Source organism: Schistocerca serialis, chromosome 6 (genome assembly GCF_023864345.2).
Source record: "Schistocerca serialis cubense isolate TAMUIC-IGC-003099 chromosome 6, iqSchSeri2.2, whole genome shotgun sequence".
NCBI classification, from domain to species: Eukaryota; Metazoa; Arthropoda; class Insecta; order Orthoptera; family Acrididae; genus Schistocerca; species Schistocerca serialis.
This window is the reverse complement of record NC_064643.1, coordinates 742,945,688-742,968,131: the sequence shown is the minus strand read 5'-3', so window position 1 is coordinate 742,968,131 and position 22,444 is coordinate 742,945,688. Positions and strand designations below refer to the sequence as shown.

General features: G+C 43.3%; 1 protein-coding gene across 1 annotated transcript in view; it reads left to right on the top strand.

The window, feature by feature from the left end:
• The window catches only part of LOC126484408 (synaptic vesicle membrane protein VAT-1 homolog-like), a 152,005-nt gene that overhangs the window by 117,579 nt on the left and 11,982 nt on the right, over window positions 1–22,444 (top strand). Inside the window, exons 2-3 of the mRNA XM_050107909.1 lie at window positions 18,757–18,886; window positions 19,077–19,292. Coding sequence (XP_049963866.1) covers window positions 18,757–18,886; window positions 19,077–19,292 — 346 coding nt within the window. The remainder of the gene's footprint in view (window positions 1–18,756; window positions 18,887–19,076; window positions 19,293–22,444) is intronic.

Below are 22,444 nucleotides of genomic sequence, written 5' to 3'. Positions count from 1 at the left end.
GAACTCGGCACGAGGCTACGAAGCGTAGTTGAACTGCTCAGTCGACGAGTAACTCAAAACAGTGCTACAGTGTTAGAGGTATTGATACAAACCAGGGCAATAAAACGACAAACAAAGCAAATACTACATTATGTCTACAACAATAGTTGTCGTAGTAGACATTTCGCCAGAAAGGAACCCAACGAATTAGTGTTTCTGCAAGATAGTCTGTGGAATGTGTTGAATCGTAAGCGCTCGACTATGTGGACAATGTGCAGGAGTAGCACAATGATGATAGTGCTTAACAAGTGAAAAATGATATTCAAACATGGGTCGAGACATGCATTTCATCATTCCTTGTCGGACAGGGAGCCACAAATTTCGTCTCCATTGAAACGTAGTAAGGGACGATCGTTGTCGAAGGAGTAGGCACTAAACATAATTACGTACATGGAAAATCATCTGCAGCCGAATAGAAAATGATAATGAACAAATTTCGAATATCGTTATGTAGTGCATAACAAAAACTACTGATATTCAAGGGACGACACGACGCATTTGTTACAAAAACTGGTGACTACGCGTTTCGAGGATGCTCGATACAGTTCACAAGGATACGCATGTCACTGACCTGCTACGTTATCCCCAACAAATCGCACTCGACATAGATCTAAGATTTCAAGAGAAGCAGTTGATGTTGCGTAACTTCAAACAGTGCTACAGACCTGGAAGACGTAAGATAATGAAATTTCAAACAAAGCATCAACTACATAATGCACAGCAGACTGCGGAATCGGCACGAAAATTTGTAGATCAGATGAACAAACTTATCGCATCGTTCAGTAAGGAATTTTTCAACTCCGGCCAATCGGCATTCCAAGGGGAAATACATATGTATCAAGATAAACTAACATCACTGTCTCGTTGTATCAATGCCTTGTTGTATCAAGATAAATTAACATCTTGCCTTACCTCACTCGTATACAGTGATACAGACTCTTTAATTTGGGGTGTTAAATTGACTGTGCTGCGAGAAGTTGTAGATGCTCTACCACGTACGATTTCCTCCTGAAAAGTGACACACATGGGAATTCATACCACTTCTAACGGCTGGAGAAATTTAGCCTTTGGATGTTTGTTATTTTCGGTACCTATAAAACATATCGCACAATCTGCAGCTACGCCTTAAAGGATAACCAGTTTCGTAATAAGCTCCAAGACCGATTGTTTCACATTCGGTTGGATGCGATCACATTCCATCAGTTCTCATCAGCCCGTCACACGAATACGATTTTTATACGCATTCTTTTAAGAGCTGATACCTAGCGGAGCGTCCTGCACGGTGTGTAACTCCCAAGAAGTTCGCCTTCGATGTTGATGGTGGGAACCTTTTTGATCCATGTAGCTCGCCATTTCTCATTCGGTGCTCATGGCGAAAGTTAATGATTTGTTCTGAACATTTCTAGTGTGTCGACGATGTCCATGTTGTGAAGTGTAATACATACATCCCATAGGTTGGTCTCTGCACCTCACGGCCACTAATTTTTCTGCCGCCCTCTTGATGCACATAGTGAGTCATTAGCATCTAACATTCTCCCTGTCAGAATTGTTAACAAAATACTTTCAAAAGAGCCCCACTAAAGGCCGAACTTGAGACATTGCGGTCAAGGGGTTCCTTGTCAGTGCGGAGTTGTCCTACTCGCACGTCGCTAATTTTTCTCGTGCTTGCGGCGACTCGTTTAAGAAATAGATTTTCGAATAGTCGCTCTTACACGACTCTCTCTCTCTCTCTCTCTCTCTCTCTGTGTGTGTGTGTGTGTGTGTGTGTGTGTGTGTGTGTGTGTGTGTGTGTGTGTGTGTGTGTGTGTGTGTGTGTGTTTAAAAAAATTGCAGCGGTCTCTGGGAGGCAATTAACCAATGATACTTTGAGAAAGCATTATACGCTTCTCTGAATTTTAGTGTGTTGTTTGTGTAAATGACGTGCGAGACGCCACGTGTGGTGTGTGTGATAAATTTTCGGCCAAACCAGTAACTAAACTTTTGGGCAGCGTTATTAGCGAACAGAAAGCGTGTTGCTGAAGCGACGGCGGGAACTACAGCGTAGTCGCACAGACCCGCATGTCTGCGTCTGCGTCAGCGTCAGCGTGCGGGAGTGTGGGTGGCATCGATCTCCGGTTGTGTGTTGGGCTCGACTGCGCGTGTGCGCTGATGGCTGCGTGACGCCATCGCGTCGCGTCGCTACCCCCCCCCCCCCCTCCCGGCAACCCCAAGTCCGTCTGCGTGGAGTGGCGCCGGCGCTCGGTGTCGGCGGCTCAGACACCGCAACCAAAGTATTATACATTTTGCACATCCACACGTTCGCACTTGATTGGCGTTTTCCTCTACAACTCAATCCTATCTTTGACAGACTACTCGCCCTGCCAGCCTTTTCGAAATCTTCATAAAAATCCTAAGGTAAGCCCTCCCAATATGAGCATTCGGAGCGACGAACTGTATCGTGTCAATAGCTACATCTGTGCTTCGCAAGCCACCTTACGATGGGTGGCGAACGTTGCCAGTGCGAAGACGTCAGAAGCTGATGGGAAACAGCTCAACAACGCTGCAAGACCCCCTATTCATCAATTTAATGCAACCTGTCCATGTCACGGTCAACAAACATTGGTTGTAATCTTGCGATAGCCTTTTATGGCACATTTGTAGTTCAGAACACCATAACACCCCGGTACAAAACATTCTTCCTAGGGAAAGAGTTCAGGAAACTTGGAACTCTAAAAAATATCAGTCTTTCTGCAAATATTGGAAACTTTTTTGATATAGCAAAAAAGAAAAACTTCTACGACCTATACATAAATACTAAGGAAGCGTAAGTCACTAAATCCGGTGGACAAACGCGGGACATGGAACGTATATTGTACAGTGAATGGCGGTGCGAATTATAGTCACAACTTAATGGACTTCAGAGCGTAACAAGGTTTTAAAATCTTAGCTGGCACAGGTTCGAAGAAAGACGCCGTACATCTAGCGGAAAGGTAGCTTTCAAAGCTCAAGGACCAGTCCTTCAGGGCAGAAATTGATAGTACCCAATGTAAATTCGTGCAGATAAAATTAAGCCAGCAGCAGCGTGCAAAAAGACGAAAAAGCAGTCCCCTATCTGCGAATGGAACAGGATATCTTAAGTCTTACAATAAAAATAGTCCTCTGCCAGTCTCTTCCGTGGGAGCAGAGCAGTAGTAGATTGTCAGTGACGTCTATGGCTGTCGAATTTGTATAGGCGCACTCGAGCACCTTACGGGTCTACGATCTTAGTTAAATAGCTGCGCTCATTTGAGCGTCCCCATTTGAAAGTAGATAGTAGTGATCGGGTATGAAAGTACTTTGGAAGGTATGGAGAGAAAAATGTGACAAGTTCAGCTCTCTGCGTACCCTCGGTTTTATTTGGTATCAGGATCTTCGTTCTAGCTGACAATTTTGATTCGTTCTAAACGTTCATTTCTGCGTATACTTGGATAATAAGGAATGTTACGTATTCGAGGTGTTAAAAAGTTCATTTGGCGTACTGTTGCTGTCACAAAAGACGAAACAGTCAACGTCTACTTGCATGTGATCGGACTTCGTAATTGGCCAGCTACTCAAGAATCCGCGTCGGAGAGAGCCAATGGGTTAACGCGAGATCCGAACCATGGTGCTGATTCATATCTTTCGTGTACAAATCGTTAAGCGGGGTGTCACTGTAAATCGGAAATTAGAGAATCTAACGGAGCGGCTTCATTTGATGTCTGACACCCACTCAACCCCCAAATCAATGTCCAGCTTGACGTTCATACTAGACTAATATCAGTCAGAATAAAGTATTAGTTACGACTTCTTGAATGCATTTAAGTTCACTGGCCAGTACGAAAGGAACTTAACGCCTTCATCTCCGTATACGAGACACTTTGACTGCTGGAGTAGCGCCTTGCAGGCGTCTACCTCCGCTTCTGATGTCTAAACTATTCAATTGTTTCACATCTGAGCATTGAACTGAAAGCACAGGTGTTTCACGATTTCCACCAGGCATCGCTTCCTAAATCTGACAAAGGTAGTATTGGTCAGCGTCTTCCCACTAGCACTATTTTGGTTCAGTCAAGCAAGGCACGTGTCATGCCGATTGAACACTTCTGTCCTTCATTTTCTGAACATTTGATTGCCACACACATTCATTCAGTTCTTCGGTCTACCGAATCTCACATTGAGCCACACACAGTCCTCACGACTTGCCGTTCAAGTAAGAGCGCCTGAGACATCAACGATCCGTTCCATGCACCACCACTTGAACATTATTATTAGTTTCTGCAGGAGAATGTTCGTTTTTCGGGCTGAATTGTATTAAAAATCGGCTGTTTAAGTTCTAGCTTTAAGTTCTTGTTTTTTAAAAAAAGTTAAGATAAATGCCTTACAGAAAAACGTGGCTACCTGCATGACATGACGTAGTGTATCGGCGCGTAACATGCCATTCGACAAAGTTTTTAGTGTCACTCTCTAGAAGTTCTCTATTGTGAATTATAAACAGGTTTATGGCAGTGTACATGCGGACAAAAAAATCCCCAGTTTTTCCCGAGTGAAAAAATTCCCGCGTTTCTCTTCATTTTCCATTTATCCTGGGGCGTGTACACCCTCTATAGGATACATAAAATGTTGTCCACGTCACAGGTGAGCTTCTGTCCTAAACTGTGCGGGAAGAGTTATATCGTAAGATACTGATGATCCTTTACAAGGCAGTAAACCCTTTCTCCTTTCAGAAATTAATCCTTGGGACAGTGTTTAGATAAGTTTCGTATGAGGAATAAATGGTCTTAATATAGAATAATAGTCACTGTCTGACGTACCAGATTATTTCAGCACTGTGGAAGCAACAAGATTTTGAAGTCTGAAGTTGGCTACAAAAATTCAGATACAAATTGAGTTTAGTTACAGGTTTTAGTTATCAGTCTGATATGATTGTGTAGCGGTACATTTTACCAAAAATTATTTGATACGGGTCTCAGAAATCTGTAACGAGAGATAAAGAAACCCATGTTTATTACGCGACATACGATACTTCCGCATACCCAGTCTCCCCTGCGTACTGGCTGTGTTCAGAATAGGAGGTAAAATAATTGAGGCAAACTGTTCCTTACGGTACACGCCATACGTTGGCAGAAATGTACGAATGTGCAATGAGGTTGGCAACAGTTCCTCTTGACACTTCCATCGACTGGTTACTAGTGGCGGCGCTCATTGGGATCGCCTGTGTGCGGCTGTCTTGTATGCACGACACGCCGCGAGGGCTGCTGGATGGCGTCGGCAGTTGGCTTGTCAGCGGGTGCGCAGATGTCATGCAAATGGCTGGACCGCCCAGTAAGCGGTGGAAGTCGCGGACAGCTCATGGCCGCGTGACGGTGGCATGCCGATGCACAAGAAAGAGAGCGGCCGCGTGCGCGTGACTCACTGCTCCGAGCGCAACACTGCCCATACAATTAAATTACTTGGTTCCAAAGACCTTAGCAGCAAGTATCTCGTGTGCGTGTGCGTTGAAAATATTGTATCAAGGCCTGGATTCGAACCAGGGTCTCATCAATAGGTAGATGCGCTAACCACTACGCCACCCTGGCACAGATGTTTTGTGCAGACTACCCTAGTACGCCTCCCTCCTCAATCCAAATTCCCGTTCATGCTTCAATCCACTTGGTACTCCCTAGAAACTCGTTCGATGCTGATGTTCTATTCCAATACAGTTGGAGAGACTCCGCAACGTTGTTACTTCAGCGGGAGTAGCAATTGGTCTGAGTCATGAATGGGAATTTGAACTGGGAGGGAGGCGTGCTAGGTTAGTCTGTGCTGTTGTGCAAAGCCACGGGGCCAGTCTGGAGTAATGGTTAGCGCATCTGCCTAGTGACCCAGAGTCCCTGGTTCGAATCCTGGCCTGGGTACAGTAGCTAGAAAGTCTACGTCCTCCTTCAGACGTACAGAAACCGTTACCAACAGGCCGAATTCATTGGTAGAAATGATAATCGAAATATGCACGACTTCTGCGCAAAACTACATTAACTCCGCATTAAACACAAAACAATAGATGAGTGCAGTGTCTATAAAACTAGATCACGTATCTTTAAATAATTAGTGATCACTTTTGAAACGAGGGGCATTCAATAATTACGCCACCTTACTGCGAGGGCTTGTATGCCCACATGTTACTACTCTGATCGACGTCGCAGCCAACGTCTTGCTGCAACACCTCCCTCATCTCCCCCCCCCCCCCCCCCCAGTCATCCACGTGCTGCTTCCCACGGAATGAGTGCGTCCTTTATTGGGACAAACAGATGTAAGTCGAAGGTGCGAGCATCAGGCTGTATAGTGGATGATGAAGAACAGTCCAATGAAGTTTTGTGAGCTCTCGGGAGAGCAGACTTCTCTGTGAGGCCTTACGCTCTCATGAAATTCGTTTGCATTTTTAAGGCGACGAGCACGCTGAAATCGGTTCTTAAATCTCCTGAGGGTAGTATAACACACTTCAAAGTTGGTAGTTACACCGCGAGGGACGAGAACCGTGTAATACCTTAGGAGTCCTAAAAGACTGCCACACCCTCATCTGGTAAAGTCAAGGCGACATTCCACCTTGCTCCGGAGGGAGGTGGTGTGGCGCCACTTCATGGATTGTCTTTCTTCCCAGTTCGAACTGAATCCATGTTTCATCGCCTGTCACTGTTTGACAAAAAAATTCACGATCAGCCTCTTAACGCTCACGCAGTTGCTCACAGAAGATGGTATACACACACACACACACACACACACACACACACACACACACACACACACACACACACACACACACACACACACACACACACTCTTACTCTTACTTTCGAGTACCCCTAATGGTGGACGAGTGTGTCAGTACCACCAACAGAGACGCCGAGTTGTGCAACGAGGTATTTTTGATCCGTTGACAACCTCCAATGAGAGTGTCCGCACGTTCCAACACTGCAGGAGTCACAGCTGGCTGCAGCCGGCCGGCACGCGGGAAATAGGACACGTTTGAGTGACCTTGTTGCGGTAATGACAGACGCCTCGCCCAACGACTCATCGCGCTTTTGTTCACTGCCATGTCACCGGAGACATTCTGGAAGCGCCTATCAATATCTGCAATACTAAATGACGTTAAGATGCCATTTTGAAGGCTACATATAGCGCCACCATCTATTGGAATTTCTTGAAACTGTAGGGGCTGGAGCGGAAATATTCCACAATGTTCTACAAATTTAGCAAATTTTTTCAATCGAAACTGACAGTTCCATTATTTATTGAGCGAGCCCTCGAATAAGCGGATAATCACTTGATGACACAGCAGCTGACTGGCTGGTTACACCTACGTTAACTAATATCAGACAAAATATTTACCTTGCGACTTGGATCTGCCGCACGAAAAAAATTATGCCTAACGTGTCTTAACATTGAGCAGATGGCAAAGATTTCTTCAATCATACCCGGAATAATTGTCGAAAATGTCCATTTCATGATTTTTTACATCTAGTCTACAAATCAGTCAAGTGCATGGCAGAAGGTACTTCAGAGTATGCAACGTATTAATTTCTGCATATTTAATTCGCCTATGCGATCTGTAAGAACCACTGATTAAATGTCTGCTTACTGCAATTACACGAACTTTGCCTTCGCATCCCTCCCCTCTCCCCCCCCCCTTCCTTCCCGCGAAAAATACGTACACAAATTACAGTATATACCTAGATTCCTCGCTTAAACTTCACGGAACCGGTATTCAGTAGGCTTTCTCGAGAGAGCCGGCATCAGTCTTAAAACGTCTGCTGGTTCAAACGTTTTTTCAACGTTAGTGCTACTTGACCATCGATCAACTGGTGATCAATTGTACTGCCTTCTATTGTATATTTCAAATAACCCCCGAGTCCTGTTTGGGTTATTTTGTAAGCAATCTGATCTGTAGGCAGACAGTTTTCCGAGAGCGAACACTTAAAGCAAGTCGCCAATCTTTGCACCACTCTGAAGACCTGGCTGGGTAACTGTACAGCTCCTTTTGCCTAGTACTTTCTAACAGAGAATTAAATAATTGCAGAGAGTGAGTTTACTAATATTTTGCAGGTCATTAACATAAAACCTGAACAGATCGTAAGCAAACATATCTCCCTGGGGACGTCTTAAGTTACTCGTACATACGTCAAAGGCTTCCCATCTAACATAACATGTTGCTTCCTCCCTACAAAGAAATCCTCAACCTAGTCACAAATATAGTTCGATGCTGTAAATATAGAAAAAGGTTTGCCTGTTGCTAACCATAACTCACTAACAATGATCAGCTGCTTCCCACACGCCAGACACTGCTTCTTGACTTCCTTATCAGAATATGTTCAGCTACATGTAGCATATATCCATCATTTGGGTTAGGATTTATCCAGATTGTTTGGCTTCGGGAGCAATAAATTCTCAGCAATGCCGCTAAAGAAGCAGGCTGGTCACCAGGTCCACTGGGGACGTGGATAAAATCTATTGCCATAAAATTTTTTTTCCAGAAACGTTCTCCCTAAGTTTCAGCGGGATGTGACACACTTTTTCTTAATATTAATGGCCAGTGCAGAGCTTCATAAAAACTCGGCTGCAACAATTAGCGCCGTTGCCGCCACAACACCCAAGTTATCCTATGTTTCCTGACGAATACAGTCCACATCTACGCTTCACATAGTTGGACTTTCGGGGATTTGAGTAGGCAATGAGATGAACGAGGCTATAAACATACGGTGTCCACTCCAGTGTAAAGGAATAACGGATGGAACAGATTAGCATCCAGCGTCAATTAATTAGACCACCTTTTAATTAGCGTAAAAGGTAACGATTTTACAAAGCATGCGGCACAACGATAACTCTATTCAGGCGATGGGCGCCCGAACGTTCTGCGTCCAGCGAAACTCCTCTTGGCTGGATCTAAATCGTGTTGTTGGAAGGATATGGGATTTTATTTTAGAGATGTCACGAATGTAAATACTTTAAATGGTTTTTGTGTGTGTGTGTGTGTGTGTGTGTGTGTGTGTGTGTGTGTGTGTGTGTGTTTTGCAGGTACATGCCTGTTCTTTGTTGCCAATGAATAAACTCAGCCAATCAGTGACATGAACGTACGTAACGTCGTGTCTGCATCTGTACCTGTCGTACAATGCCTACACTGTATAGCATTCACATCATGAGACCACTTTCAATTCAGTTTGTTTTGTACATCGTTAATTTACGGTGAAATGAAAATTACAGTATGGTTCAAGGCACCATACTAAGAACGAGATATTTAGTGCCGTTTCTGTTTACGCGAAAATGTTCTAAAGACGTTTACTGGACCGGGTTGAAATCGGGATAAAATTCGCCGAAGTACAAAAGTAAGAGTTAAATGTAGTATTTCTCGTGCACATGAAAAAATAGTAATCTCGAACCGTTACAGTGCAGATTAGTCTCCTGTGCTGTGTTCGAACTGGAAGACGTGAAAGATTGCACATTAACTGCGCTCATGAAGTACGTCTGATGTTTAGCTAGCATTACGTTGTACGGTACTTCCACTGGTGCGCTCAGAAAGGTTTCACCACATAATGGGTATTGTTGCTCATTCAACGATTTGAAGAAATAAAAGTACTCCCTAAAACAGGAAAGTTGTAGTAGTGTGGTGAGAGTAGGAATTATCCCTTTCCCAATCCATTGGCAGAGAGCATAAGAAAAATGGTTCCGGTGTGCCAAAAGTGCAAGAGATAGTATTAGGCGGACTGAAATTAAGAAGCAATAACTAGTTACAATTAAACTGAATTGTAGTAGGGAAAACGTCAGCCATGCTATGAGAGACACAATCTCGACAATCCCCAAAAATGGAACAAAACCAAATATAAATTTTAAAAACATTACGTTTAACGACGAACAATATGGTACGTAGTCCTATGCAACAATGCCACACATGTAATGTCCAAAACACCGACGCATCGAACTAGGTAATAAAATCGTAATGAACACATTAAGTACCAATATGCTGGCGACTGACTAAAGGATAAAATAATTATTTTCAAAAATTTCGGTATAGTTACTATCCACATAAAATAGCCCAGGGCATAAAGAACAGACGAAAATTACAAAGTAGTCCTCTAAAAAAAGTCTAGCTAGCAGCATCTCTTATCTCGTAGATAAGAAAGACAAACCGATCTAATCCACGGTCAACAAAATAATGCCTGGGTAGGGTTTTGAGAGTTACGCTCGCCTGTAAGGAGAATGCAGGGATTATAATTTACCAACCGAAATTAAATCCAAGTCAGAAAAAATGCACTACATTCAAAATGGTCCTTTCCGTCCATCTACACTAAACGGAGTCAAAACAAATCCTGCGGCACAAAATAAAATGGGTTCTCTCATCAGCTCTCACTCACGCACTGCTCAGCGCGAATCCAGCTTCTATGTTGTTGTAGTTCACATATTTTAACTTCCACGGCGTCTTCGATGATTACGCCCCAGCAGCTTGAAGTATGGGCTAGTATCCGTGGATCAAAATATTTTGTACTTTTCGGTAAGGCCGCGTTCGGCGAGTAAGATTCCTGTAATTAATGTGCCGCTGATCGGTACAGTGCTGGGAAACAGTGTGAATAGACTGCCCCACGCAACTATGCCGCATTCACATGGAATAATTAACGCCCGGGACTCAGCAGCCGTGAGTATCTTCAAGACGACGCAACATCTTACGTGACCGAAATACTGTTTTTATCTCGTCTGTGATTCGTCCAATTTTAGTTTGTCCCTCCACAGAATAGAAGAAACGTCGCAAGCTGATACTGTTGCATGTGTGGACTTAAGAGTCGAGTTTTCCGGAGAGAGCTGACTTATTTTAAGTGAGAGATAGTAATTCATGTGAAAAAGCACTTTGAGAGTTTTTCAGTGCCGAGATGATTCTCGTCCGATATACTTTTAGCTCCGTGTATGAGTGCCCATCACAATTTTCTTTGGAAAGGATAATGGAAATTTTACTCAGTATCAGTGTAAGATTGAAAAAAAAAATGCCTCCCACAGGTGAGAGTATTAAAATCTTAATTGTTAATTGCGAAAGCATTCGCAACAAATAGCCAGAGTTCAAAGCGTTGCCGAAAAGGAGTGAAGCTCACATTCTCCTAGGTACCGAAAGGTTGTTGAAACCTGAAATTGATAGCAGTGAGATTTTTGGGAAAATTTAACTGTATATCGAAAGGATAGGCTAACGCGAAATGGAGGTAGTGTGTTCGTCACAGTAGACAAGAAACCCAAATTCACTGACAGAGAAACTGAAACTACATACGAGTCTTGGCGAAACTCATTATCAGGGGTGGGCATAAAATAATTGGATCCTTCTATCGCACACTAGACTCATCTCTTGGAGTAACCGAAAACTTTGAGGAATTTACGTACAAGTGATCTGAAGTTTTCTCCAAACATAATCTAGTCATCGGTGGAGACTTTACCATCAAACAAATAACTGGCAGAATCACAGTTTCATTAGCGGTGGACGTGATACGACACCATGCAAACCATTTCTAAATGCCTTCTCTGAAAACTACAAAGAACAGATAGTTCGGAAACTCGATTCATGTGGAAATTTGTTGGCTCTAACAAATGAACCTCACCTCTTCATGTCCACATCGAAACTGGTATCCCTTACCATGACGCGGTTGTGACAAACGAGTACCAACTTACAAAGGTTTAAGGCAAATGGTCTAGTATTAAACGAGGAAAAGACCCAGAATGTGTGGTTTAGTCTATCAAAGACTAAAAAAATAGAAAAACAGAAGGCAAAGTTTTTAGGTATCATACTTGACAAGTCTAACATGGAACTCTCGCGTTGATCACATAGTGATTAGGTTGGCAAGAGTTATATATTTGTTGAAGAGACTGATGTGTTGTTTGACATCTGAGTACGTAAGAACAGCGTACTTTGCCTTTTTTTCAGTCTGTTTTAAGGTATCGGTTAATACTCTGGGGAAACAGCAAAAAAATAAATGAAGTTATGGTGATCCAGAAGAAAGCAATCAGAGTAATGGCTAAGGTAAATAACAGAACACATTGTAAACCACCGCTCATTAAATATAGAATTTTAACAGTTATTAATTTATATATTCTTGACAGGGTTAACTACATACTTGCTGAACTACGTAATTAAAGTGTAAGATCAAAGGCATGAGTACTATACAAGAACCTGTACTTATCTACTGTTGCCACAAAATAGATTAGCTAAAACTAACAATAGTCGTAAGTATATGGCAACTGAAATATATAACAAATCGTTTAAGAATGCGCCAATCAAGCCTGACAAATTATTTAAAGAAAATGTACATAACTTCTTGTTAACTAATCCATTCTATTCATTAGAAGAATTTTTAGAAATGCCCAATATCAACTTAAATATTTAAAAATTTATTTTGTAAAATTAATAGGTTAACTGACGAAGTCTATCGCATGTAATAATGCTGAATGACCAATAAAGAATCTGAATCTAAAACAAGCAGAAAGTTATACATTTTCAGTAAACTAGGTAAAAAAATTTGTAATGTCTTATCTGTGTGAACTTGAAACTTCCAGCATACGTCAGAAGCATGTAGAGAAAGTCTAGCTCAAGTTTAAAAGAACAGTTGACCACGCACTGGATAGATATGCACCAGTACAACGTTCATAATGAGAGGGAACCTCCTGGTTTAGTCACCGTAAACAAACTTCGAAAGAAACGGAGATCACTGCATAAAAAGTGTAAAACAAAACGTAGGGCTATAAATATAGAGATGCTGAATGGAACGCATTTGGCTGTCAAGAGCAATGCGTGAATGAATGAATGCCTTCAGTGACTACCGTAGCAGAATATTGTCAAATGACATTTCACAAAATCCAAAGAAATTCTGGTCGTATGTAGGGTAAAGGCTGTTAGTGGCACAAAGACAGTGCCCAGTCTCTAGCAAATGAGACAGGAACTAAAATTAAGGGTAGTAATGCAAAAGCTGAGATGCTTAACTTATTAAATGCTCCTTTACAAAGGAAAGCCCAGGAGAACTGCTCCAATTTAATCCTCGTACAATGCAAACAAGAATTAATTAGTATTAGCGCCAGTGCTGCAGCTGAAATAGTTAAAGCTGAACAAAGCTCCAGGCCTTGATGGAATCCCTGTCAGTATACTGAATTTGCGGCTGAGTTAGCCCTCTTTCTAGCTATTTGTAGAGTGATTTTTTCGGAAAGCTGCTGCGAAGTATTCGTTCCTGCGAAAGGCAATGAAAAGTTTTCAAAAACTGCCCTGTTTCAGTTTGCCTCAGAATTGGGGGACTAAATACGAAAATCCTTGCAGTTTGGTCCGTCAGTAAAGGGATTATATTTCTTTTTGAGAATACACTTCACTGCATAGGCAGGTTGGAGCGAGCGGACGTGTGCCCATGCGGTGTCGTATCGATAGATGGAAATTACGCTCTATGCTGTCTGGGCTGCCCCATGAGGCATCGGCTGCCGGCTGTGAAGCAGGGGCGAAGCGCAGGCTCTCTACCAGAAGTGTGTTTACAGTGTCCGTTTGTCAAACCTTTATATCTACTCGAAAACCTCGAAATCACTTTTTGAGTAATGAAAAGAATGAAAAATTTTGTAATTTTCAGTTCACTTACATCGCGTACAAGTATTAAACCACATCCAATTCCTAAAATTTTTAGTTTTATGTAAGTGAATGTAGGTGCACTTCCACAGCGATGAATGTTTACACGAGTGACTAAGATTTGGAAGTGCATCTGGCATTGGGCTGAAATTGGAAAGGAGTCGGGCGATTCACTCGCTCGCGACGTTTGGGCTGCTATATTTTGTTCATCATATTCCGATTAATACCATTTCATGTGTGTTGTGACATTACGTCATTTTAAGGCAAAAGCAAAATTAAGGTTTATCACTCTACATGCGATTTGTTATAATTAAATGTCAAGTAATGATACATCGTCTGTAAAAGTGCTAAGAAAATTAAAGACAGTTTCAAAGTATTATCCCTATGCAACTGCTGTGGTCCTACGGTTAAAGATTTGTCGTTGTAGAATCCAAGAAAGTGGGTTCGTATATAGGTATACGCTAGTTTTTTCTTCAACGATACAAATGCAATATTTTATACATGTAACAGAACTATGTTCTGCAATATTAGATGTTATTTGCCTGTAAGAGCATGCTCTCAAGAGTTCCTTTAAATTCGTGACCTCACGCTGGTTAAAACACTAAAGATGAAATTGCTGCGAGTGAAACAACCAGCAGTGACATTTATATTCCTTCATGTCGCAAATACTTCATCATTTTTTTTTTTTTTTTTTTTTTTTTTTTTGCAGAATACGTCGCGATTTCCGATGGTGTGTTTAGGGAAGACCTAAGAGCATAACTTAAATAGCAACGAATGAAACAAATAGCAGTGATATTTCCACTGGAATGACAAGTCATACGATACCGATATTATAATATAGTGGTAGTACCGCGTACACAAGTTATAAAAGGGCAGTTCACGGTGGAGCTGTGATATGTACTCGGGTGACTAATGTTAAAGGTTTAGACGGGAATTAAGAAATGGTTCAAATGGCTCTAAGCATATGGGACTCAACATCTGAGGTCATCAGTCCCCCTAGACGTAGAACCACTTAAACCTAACTAACCTAAGGACATCACAAACATCCATGCCCGAGGCAGGATTCGAACCTGCGACCGTAGTAGCTGCGCGGTTCCGGACTGAAACGCCTAGAACCGCTCAGCCACAGCGGCCGGGTGGAAATTGAGACTTTGAACGCGGAATGGTAGATGGAGCTAGGCGCATGGGACGTTCCAGCTCGGAAATTGTTAGGGAATTAAATACTCCGCAATCCAGTGGCAAGAGCGAGAATACCAAATTCCAGGCATTGCGTCTCTCCACGGACAACTCAATGGCCGACGACTTCACTTAACGACAAAGAGCAGCAGCGTTTGTGCAGAATTGCCAGTGTTAATAGTTCGGCAAGACTGCGTGAAATAAACGCAAAAATCAGTGTGGATATATGACGAACGCATCCGTTAGGGCAGTGCGCGAAATTTGGCGTTATTGGGCTGTGGCAGCAGACGACCGACGTGAGTGCCTTTGCTAGCAGTACATCATCGGCGCCGCTCTTCCTGGGCTCTTAGCCAATAGCGATTGGACCCTAGACCACTGGAAAACCGTGGCCTGCTCAAACGAGTCCCGTTCTCAGTTGGTAAGCTGATCGTAGGGTCTGCGCCATACCAACCGTACTAAGTCAGGGACCCTAGTCGTCAAAAAGGCACTGTGCAAGTTGGTGGTGGTTCCATAATGGTATGGGCTGTGTTTACATGGAGTGGCCTGGGTCATTTGGTCCAACTGAACCTCTCATTGACTGGAAATGGTCATGTTCGCCTACATGGAGGCCATTAGCAGCCATTCAGACTTCATGTTGCCAAACGACCATGGAACTTTTTTGGATGTTAATGCGCCATGTCACCGGCCACAGTTGTTAGTGACTGGTTTGAAGAAAATTTTGAACTAGTCGAGCGAATGGTTTGACCAACCAGATCGCCCGATGAATCTTATCGAATGTTTTTGGGACATAATTGAAAGCTCAGTTAGCGCACAAAATCCTGCACCGGAAACACAATAGCAGTTATGGACATGCGCACTTCCAACTCGAGTCCATGCCCCGTCAAGTTGCTGCACTACGCAGGACTAAGGAGATCGGACACGATATTGGGAGCCATCCCACGACTTCTTTCATCTCGGTGTGTAGGCTTGCTTGTCGCAAATACTTAGCTGCGATCGAATCCTTAACAACTCCTACGTAAATTTGTCGGTGAAGACCGATAGCATCACACGAGTCTGGGAATCACGTGATGGCTTTTCGATCTGAACCGAATGCCAGAGGCATTTCAGATGTTTAGCCACTCGTGTCGTCTAAAAAACCTCTAAGCTTCTACGCCCTAATTCCAGCACAGTGCGATATAATACAGCACTGTATCCCACTATCTTTTGGCGCTACTCAACTGAGGAAACGATGGTGTCGGTATAGCTTGGTATGTTTCGGTATTGCCCCGGTCTCTGTCATAGAAAACTTTTAGCAATTTGGGACTCACACTCACTGTGGTTCTGCTCAGCTTGTGCTCCAGACGAAATTAACCGAAATGCACAGGAAAGTAAGAAACCAATCTCTCAAGACTCCGTTTCGAAAAAACGAAAACCGCTAACGTAAATTAAAGTTCAACATGCTTCTGGAGATGATGGAACCGGCTAGAAATTAGCGTTACGCGCGGCAGTCCCCGTAGAAAGTGCGCTGGTTACCCGCCGGTGGCAATTATCTTGTAACTGGTGTTGGCGCTATCGTGGCAGATAACATTGCCAGCTGGTTTGAGCAATATACTAGTACACCTGCAGTGGAAAAGATTGGTCAATCCAGCTTGCCGTTTTTCTCCTCCACGAAATATTTCGAAATGGTTCAAATGGCTCTGAGCACTATGGGACTTAACATCTGAGGTCATCAGTCCCCTAGAACTTCCAAAACTACTGAGGCTTAATAACCCAAGGACATCACACACATCCATGCCCGAGGCAGGATTCGAGCCTGCGACCGTAGCAGTCGCGCGGTTCCGGACTGAAGCGCCTAGAACCACTCGGCCACAACGGCCGGCAAATATTTCGACTTCAGCTATCTTCTGACACCTCAGAGGTGTAGACCACCGTTTCTGCAACTGAGTTCTGCAGTACCGTGGGCTAAAAGATTTGTTCTTTTTTTTGCCCAACATTCGAAGAAGTAACTTTATCGTCTCTACAAAAAAAGACAAAAAGAAAAACCACTTCCACTTGGTGATTTGAATAGCTTGTATTTGTCAGCTCACAAACGGCAGAGTCCCATGTTGCTACATTTACCATTTGTATATACATACAAGCCAGGGTACTGAGCTTGTTTCGGCAAAACATAAATACGAGAACAAATTTGATGCAGAACCTGTTGTGTAATACCTATATCTGTAAGTATCCTAAACATGGAATGCTATTAAAGACATGGCCTCTATCTGAATTACAGTAGCCAAGAAACAGAAGCATAAATAGATACTGCTACATGAAACTGAGCATGGAGAAACAACACTGTAAACATGACACTATTGCTATATAATAAATCAGCCACGAAAACAGATGTGGACCGACTCAACTGTGAGCTGAACCCTGCCTAGACATAATAGATTTTGCAGGAGGAGGTCATTTCCCGTTTCCCGGAATCAATTAGAAACTCAAGTACTTTGTGTAATTCTGAAAGTCTCGTAGTCTGCCGATTATCTCCCATTTGCGAGGAGAAACTGACGTTCTTGCGCGTGAACACAAGATCTTAAAAAATAAGATATTGGAACTGCAACATTAGTCACAAAACATTAACTGTAGGGTGCTCCAAATTAACGAACACTGGCCGTCCATTGAGAAAGTTAACCCAAAATGGATATGAATTGGGAACTAGTTACTGCAGAACAAATGCAGAACAAGGGGTTGTACTTAGTTTGTTTTTTGTCAACGGAATTATGGAGTTATAAACGTAAATGTTATTTGCATAAAAGCAAACTTGGAGGCTGCAGCAATATTGTTCGCAAAACTATAAATAATTCTCTACATCAATGAAAATGAGCTTACACACACTCTTGAAACTGATAAAACTGCAGAGTGATACTATTTGGTGACATTAATATAGACACTGTTTAAAATTATATAAATAAGTTATTCGGTACATAATGTTTTTCAGCTTTTACTATGCAAACGATAAGTTAACAAAATGTTGACCATCCTCAGATGATATAGCAGCCAATTTTCAGTTAAACAGAAAGCAGGCAAATATTGACGTAGGTATCTCAGATCATGAAGGGCTGTGAGTTAGATGATATGTAAATAATAAATAAGTAGCTGTTCTACTGGGGATGGAAGACTAATCTGAACCATAAATCATAAATTAAACCAACCAAAAAGGAAATTAATCTAAATGAACTGGAGTAAACTATTCCTGCATGGCATGAAATTGAAAGGAGGTGGCGACTGAGCTCTTACACGTGCTAACTGGAAACCTTTAATGGAATGTGTTCCAAATGTTACAAAAATCATTGCAAGGAGAACTATTCCTAAACTTCAGTGATGCATCATGTAACAGTACAGCTCACAAGGAAATTTGCACAATAGTAAAAAGGCATTATAAATAAGAAATAGTTCCCTACATGTAAAACTAATGAACACATTCTTAATGCACCAAACAAAAGTACGGCAGGATGTGAGGTCATTAAATTAGAGGTAAATAGAAAATAGAATAACAGCCCCATTTCGAACCCACCAGATGTGTTAAACATAAATTTAAGCCTCATCTCAGGCATCAGTTTAAAGTAAGACCTGAGAAGTTGAAGCACTACTGTCTACTATAGCCAACAATAAAAATTGTAGTTTTAGCTGTATGAAGGTAGCTAGTAGAAGACACTCAGTAACCCTATCTTGAACTATATAACTAAACGAATGAAAATCATCTTAGGGTCATTAACAAACTTAATACACATATTATTAGATGTTTACATAGACACTTAAAAAAAGTTTCAACTTCAAACTTTTAATAGAAAATAGCATATGGTACACAAACTACATGGGATCCATTATGAGCCAAAGAGGACTGAAAGTTCATTTGTCCCTTAGAATATTGTCACTCTCAAAATTTGACTGTAGCTAATTACTGAAGTATTACTCATTTCTTTTTACAGTGGACTGAACTTTCAAGACTTAATGGTGCGTCAAGGTGCCATAGACTCCCCTCCAAAGACACCTTTCATTCTGGGATTTGAGTGTGCAGGAGACATTGAGGAAGTGGGCCCTGGTGTGGAAGGATTCAAGGTTTGTTAAAAATACAGTGAATTCCGCAGAATAACAATAAGTTACTGTTTGATATACAGCATCTGTATCTACCTCTTAGTGGTATATAGATAATAAAAGGTTGCCTCATTCTTACAGCTTGTCAGAAGATAATGTTTCACACATACTTAATTTTTTGTAAAGTGTAAGTCTTCTTGGTTTGGGCTTACAGGTTGGTGACAGTGTGGTGGCTTTGCCAGAGTACAGAGCATGGGCAGAGCTTGTGGCTGTACCAGCAAAGTATGTGTTCCCTCTTCCAAGTGGGATGACACACCTAGATGCTGCAGCCATTGCTATGAACTACATAGTGGCCTACGTACTGTTATTTGAGTTGGGTGGATTGGCTCCAGGGAAGAGTGTGCTGGTTCATTCTGCAGGTGGTGGTGTGGTAAGTAGAACTAGCAACTACGTCTCTCTCTCTCTCTCTCTCTCTCTCTCTCTCTCTCTCTCTCTCTCTCTCTCTCAGAGTTTGTGTGTGGTGCCCGGAGCTATTGCACTCTTCCTTCCCGGGCTGCATTTCCTTCACTGTGCCCCTCCCTCCCCATCCTCACTTCTTCCTCTCTGTGTTCTGATTTATGTTGTCTTGGCTATCCACCTGGTTCCTTCTATTTCTTGCAGTTTTGTTCCTCTTGCCTATTCTCTTCCATCCTCTTTGACATTTTGGTCTCCCCTTGGAATCTGAACTCCACTTCTAAATTGTCTGTCTCTAGTAAGAGCCATTTGGAAAAGAACTACCTCCCTAGCATCTATGATGTGGATTCCTCTCCCCCCCCCCTTTTCCTTTCTTCCATGCTATAGCTGCTCCCCCCCCCCTCCCCACTAAGCCACCAACAATGTAGCCAGTTGGTGTGGAGGGGCTGTTATGTACCCATCTGGCTGAGACCCCTGATACCTGTGCTGTTCCCACCACATGCTTGTGCTGTTTGCTCCACATGCTTGCCAATAAGTTGTTGCTTGTCATCCCAGAGCATCATAACTCTTGGCAATGGCCGCTCTACCTGCCAGTCCTTGCTGTGGCTGGGTGGTGCCAATGGTGAGAGCCCCTGATTTGAGTGGGTGGTATCAGGCTGGATGCTTGGTGCATGAAGTGTATCGAGCTGCAAAAATCTAGCCATTCTCAAATGACCATCTCTTTAATTGGTAGTGGATCATTCACTGGATCATTGAATGCTGCTTCGTATGACCCTACACCCTCCCCTTCCCTGGCTACACCCAGGTTTGCCATCTTGGGGTGGAACACTTCCCCACCATGTGGTCTGTACTAGGACAGACAGGGACACATTCACCACCACAAAGCCACTGCTTTTTGTGGAGAACATCAAGGACACGTTTGTTGGTCTCTCAATAAGATGCAGTCAGGCCTCCTGTTGAGCAAAGCTGCTTCTGCCACCCAATCTGCAGCCCTTCATGCTTGTGATCACTTCGGCGATGTCCCGGTGTCTATTATCCTTAGCCAGTCACTGAATACGGTCCAGGGAGTGATTTTTTTTGTAGGAACCTCATCCTGCAAACTGGTGAGGGACTCCAGGCTAATCTGAATCGATGGGGTGTTCATTTTGTTAGATATGTGTAGAAGGGCCGTAAAGATGACCGCCCCAGTAATGGCACATGTGTTCTGTCTTTCAAGAGGATACCCTCCAAGACAAGAGCAAGGTTGTGTGTTATTGATGTGACCTGAAGCTGTCCATCCCACCACCCATGAGGTACTTTGGTAATTGGGCTTTGGGCATATGTCCACCCTCTGCATGGTGACTATGGCTGCCCATTGCATGAGGGAAGCCCCTGTGTTCTGCCACGTGTGTTTGTCAACACTCATGACCACCACTGTCCTCCCATACAAGAAAGAAAAAAAGATCACAGAGTCAAAGTACCTGGATCGTCTGTCTTAAGCTGAGTCGCCAGATAAATGACCACCTCCACCCAGGGTCAATTTCTTCTATTTGTGCCTGTTACATCATTTCCCCCTCCTACCACCTCCTTACCTCAGCTCTGTCTCCCCATTCCCTGCAGTTCCAACACCTTCCCCTTTGGGTGCCTCCCCCCTCCCTGGCTGAAGAATTGCACCCTCCTTTAGTGCCTGCCAGTGATGGGGCCTGCTCCTACAACTCGGCCATTGGATGCACTGTCTGTGCATCACAAGGTCACCTGCTCTTTTTCAGTTCCATATCTTGTGTAGGCCTGCTCTCCCTCTGTACTCTACCCTTCTCAGCCTCCGAATGAGGAAAAGAAATGAAAGTCCACAACAAGACATGGTGGTGCCCCCCCCCCCCCCCCCCCAGTTCCCCTGGAGGTGCCATCTCCCCCTCCACAACATAACTGTAACATCTTATTTATGGATGTCACACCACCCTCGATGGTGATGACCACTGACCCAGTGACATGACCTCCCCTCAGCTTCTTTATGTCCAACACGCATTCTCGCCACACAATAATACAGTGGAATTGCAATGGATATTACTGTCACCTACCGGGAATACAACTTGTTTCCTCTGTCTGTGCACTTCTGTGGCGACCATTCTCCAGCATTTCATGGTTATTGGGCATTCTGTTGGAATCAGGCCAGCCCTGGGATACCATCTGAAGGGATTTGCACTTTGGTTCTCACCAATGTGATCAATGATTGGATTCCCCTTCGTACCAACCTGGAAGCTATAGCGATAAGAGTGCAAACAACCACAGCAATCACCATCTGCAGTGTCTACCTCCCTCCAGGTAGGCCACTTCCATATGTTGACCTGCCTACCTTAATACATAAATTCCCACCCCCATACCACCTCCTCAGGGACTTCAGTGCACACCACGCCCTGTGGGGGAGTGCCACTTCAACGAGTAGGGGTCTTCTAATTGACCAACTTATTACAGACTTTGATTTGGGCCCCTTCAGTGACAGTTCCTGTACACACTTCAGTGGCATGGCTTGGTGCTCATGGATCCTTATCTGCTGTTGATCTCTCTCTCTCTCTCTCTCTCTCTCTCTCTCTCTCTCTCTCTCTCTCTCTCTCTCTCTCCTCCTCTCCTTTCGTTGCTTCCCTACAGTGGTCACCCCACAAAGATCTTTGTGAAAGTGATTGCTTTCCAGCAATTCTGTTGTTCCCCTTTGCCACCGCCACGCCCCTATGTTTGTCATTCTGCCGAGTCAATTGGCCTTTATATGCATCTGCTGTGCACTTTGACACCTCTATCTCATGACTGCACGGTCATGTAAGATGTCTCTGCTACTCATCATGAGACTGGTACTGCTATGCTTCTATCCACAGGTTCCCCTTGTCGACTGGTCCCATGGTGGACCAAGGACATAGCAGTCACTTTCCAGGTCCACCGACAGTTGCTACAACAATTTCTATGACACCCTTCCCAGACAAATCTTACCGCTTTTAAAGCATCCTCATGCTAAGGCTCGCTACTACCTTATTAAGCAGAGTAAAACGGAATGCCGGTAACACTGTTTTCTCCGTGGGGATGTATGCTTCTTCATCACAGGTTTGATAAAAGCTACATAGCCGTCTGGACCATCAGTGACAAATGTCCAGGATCTTATCC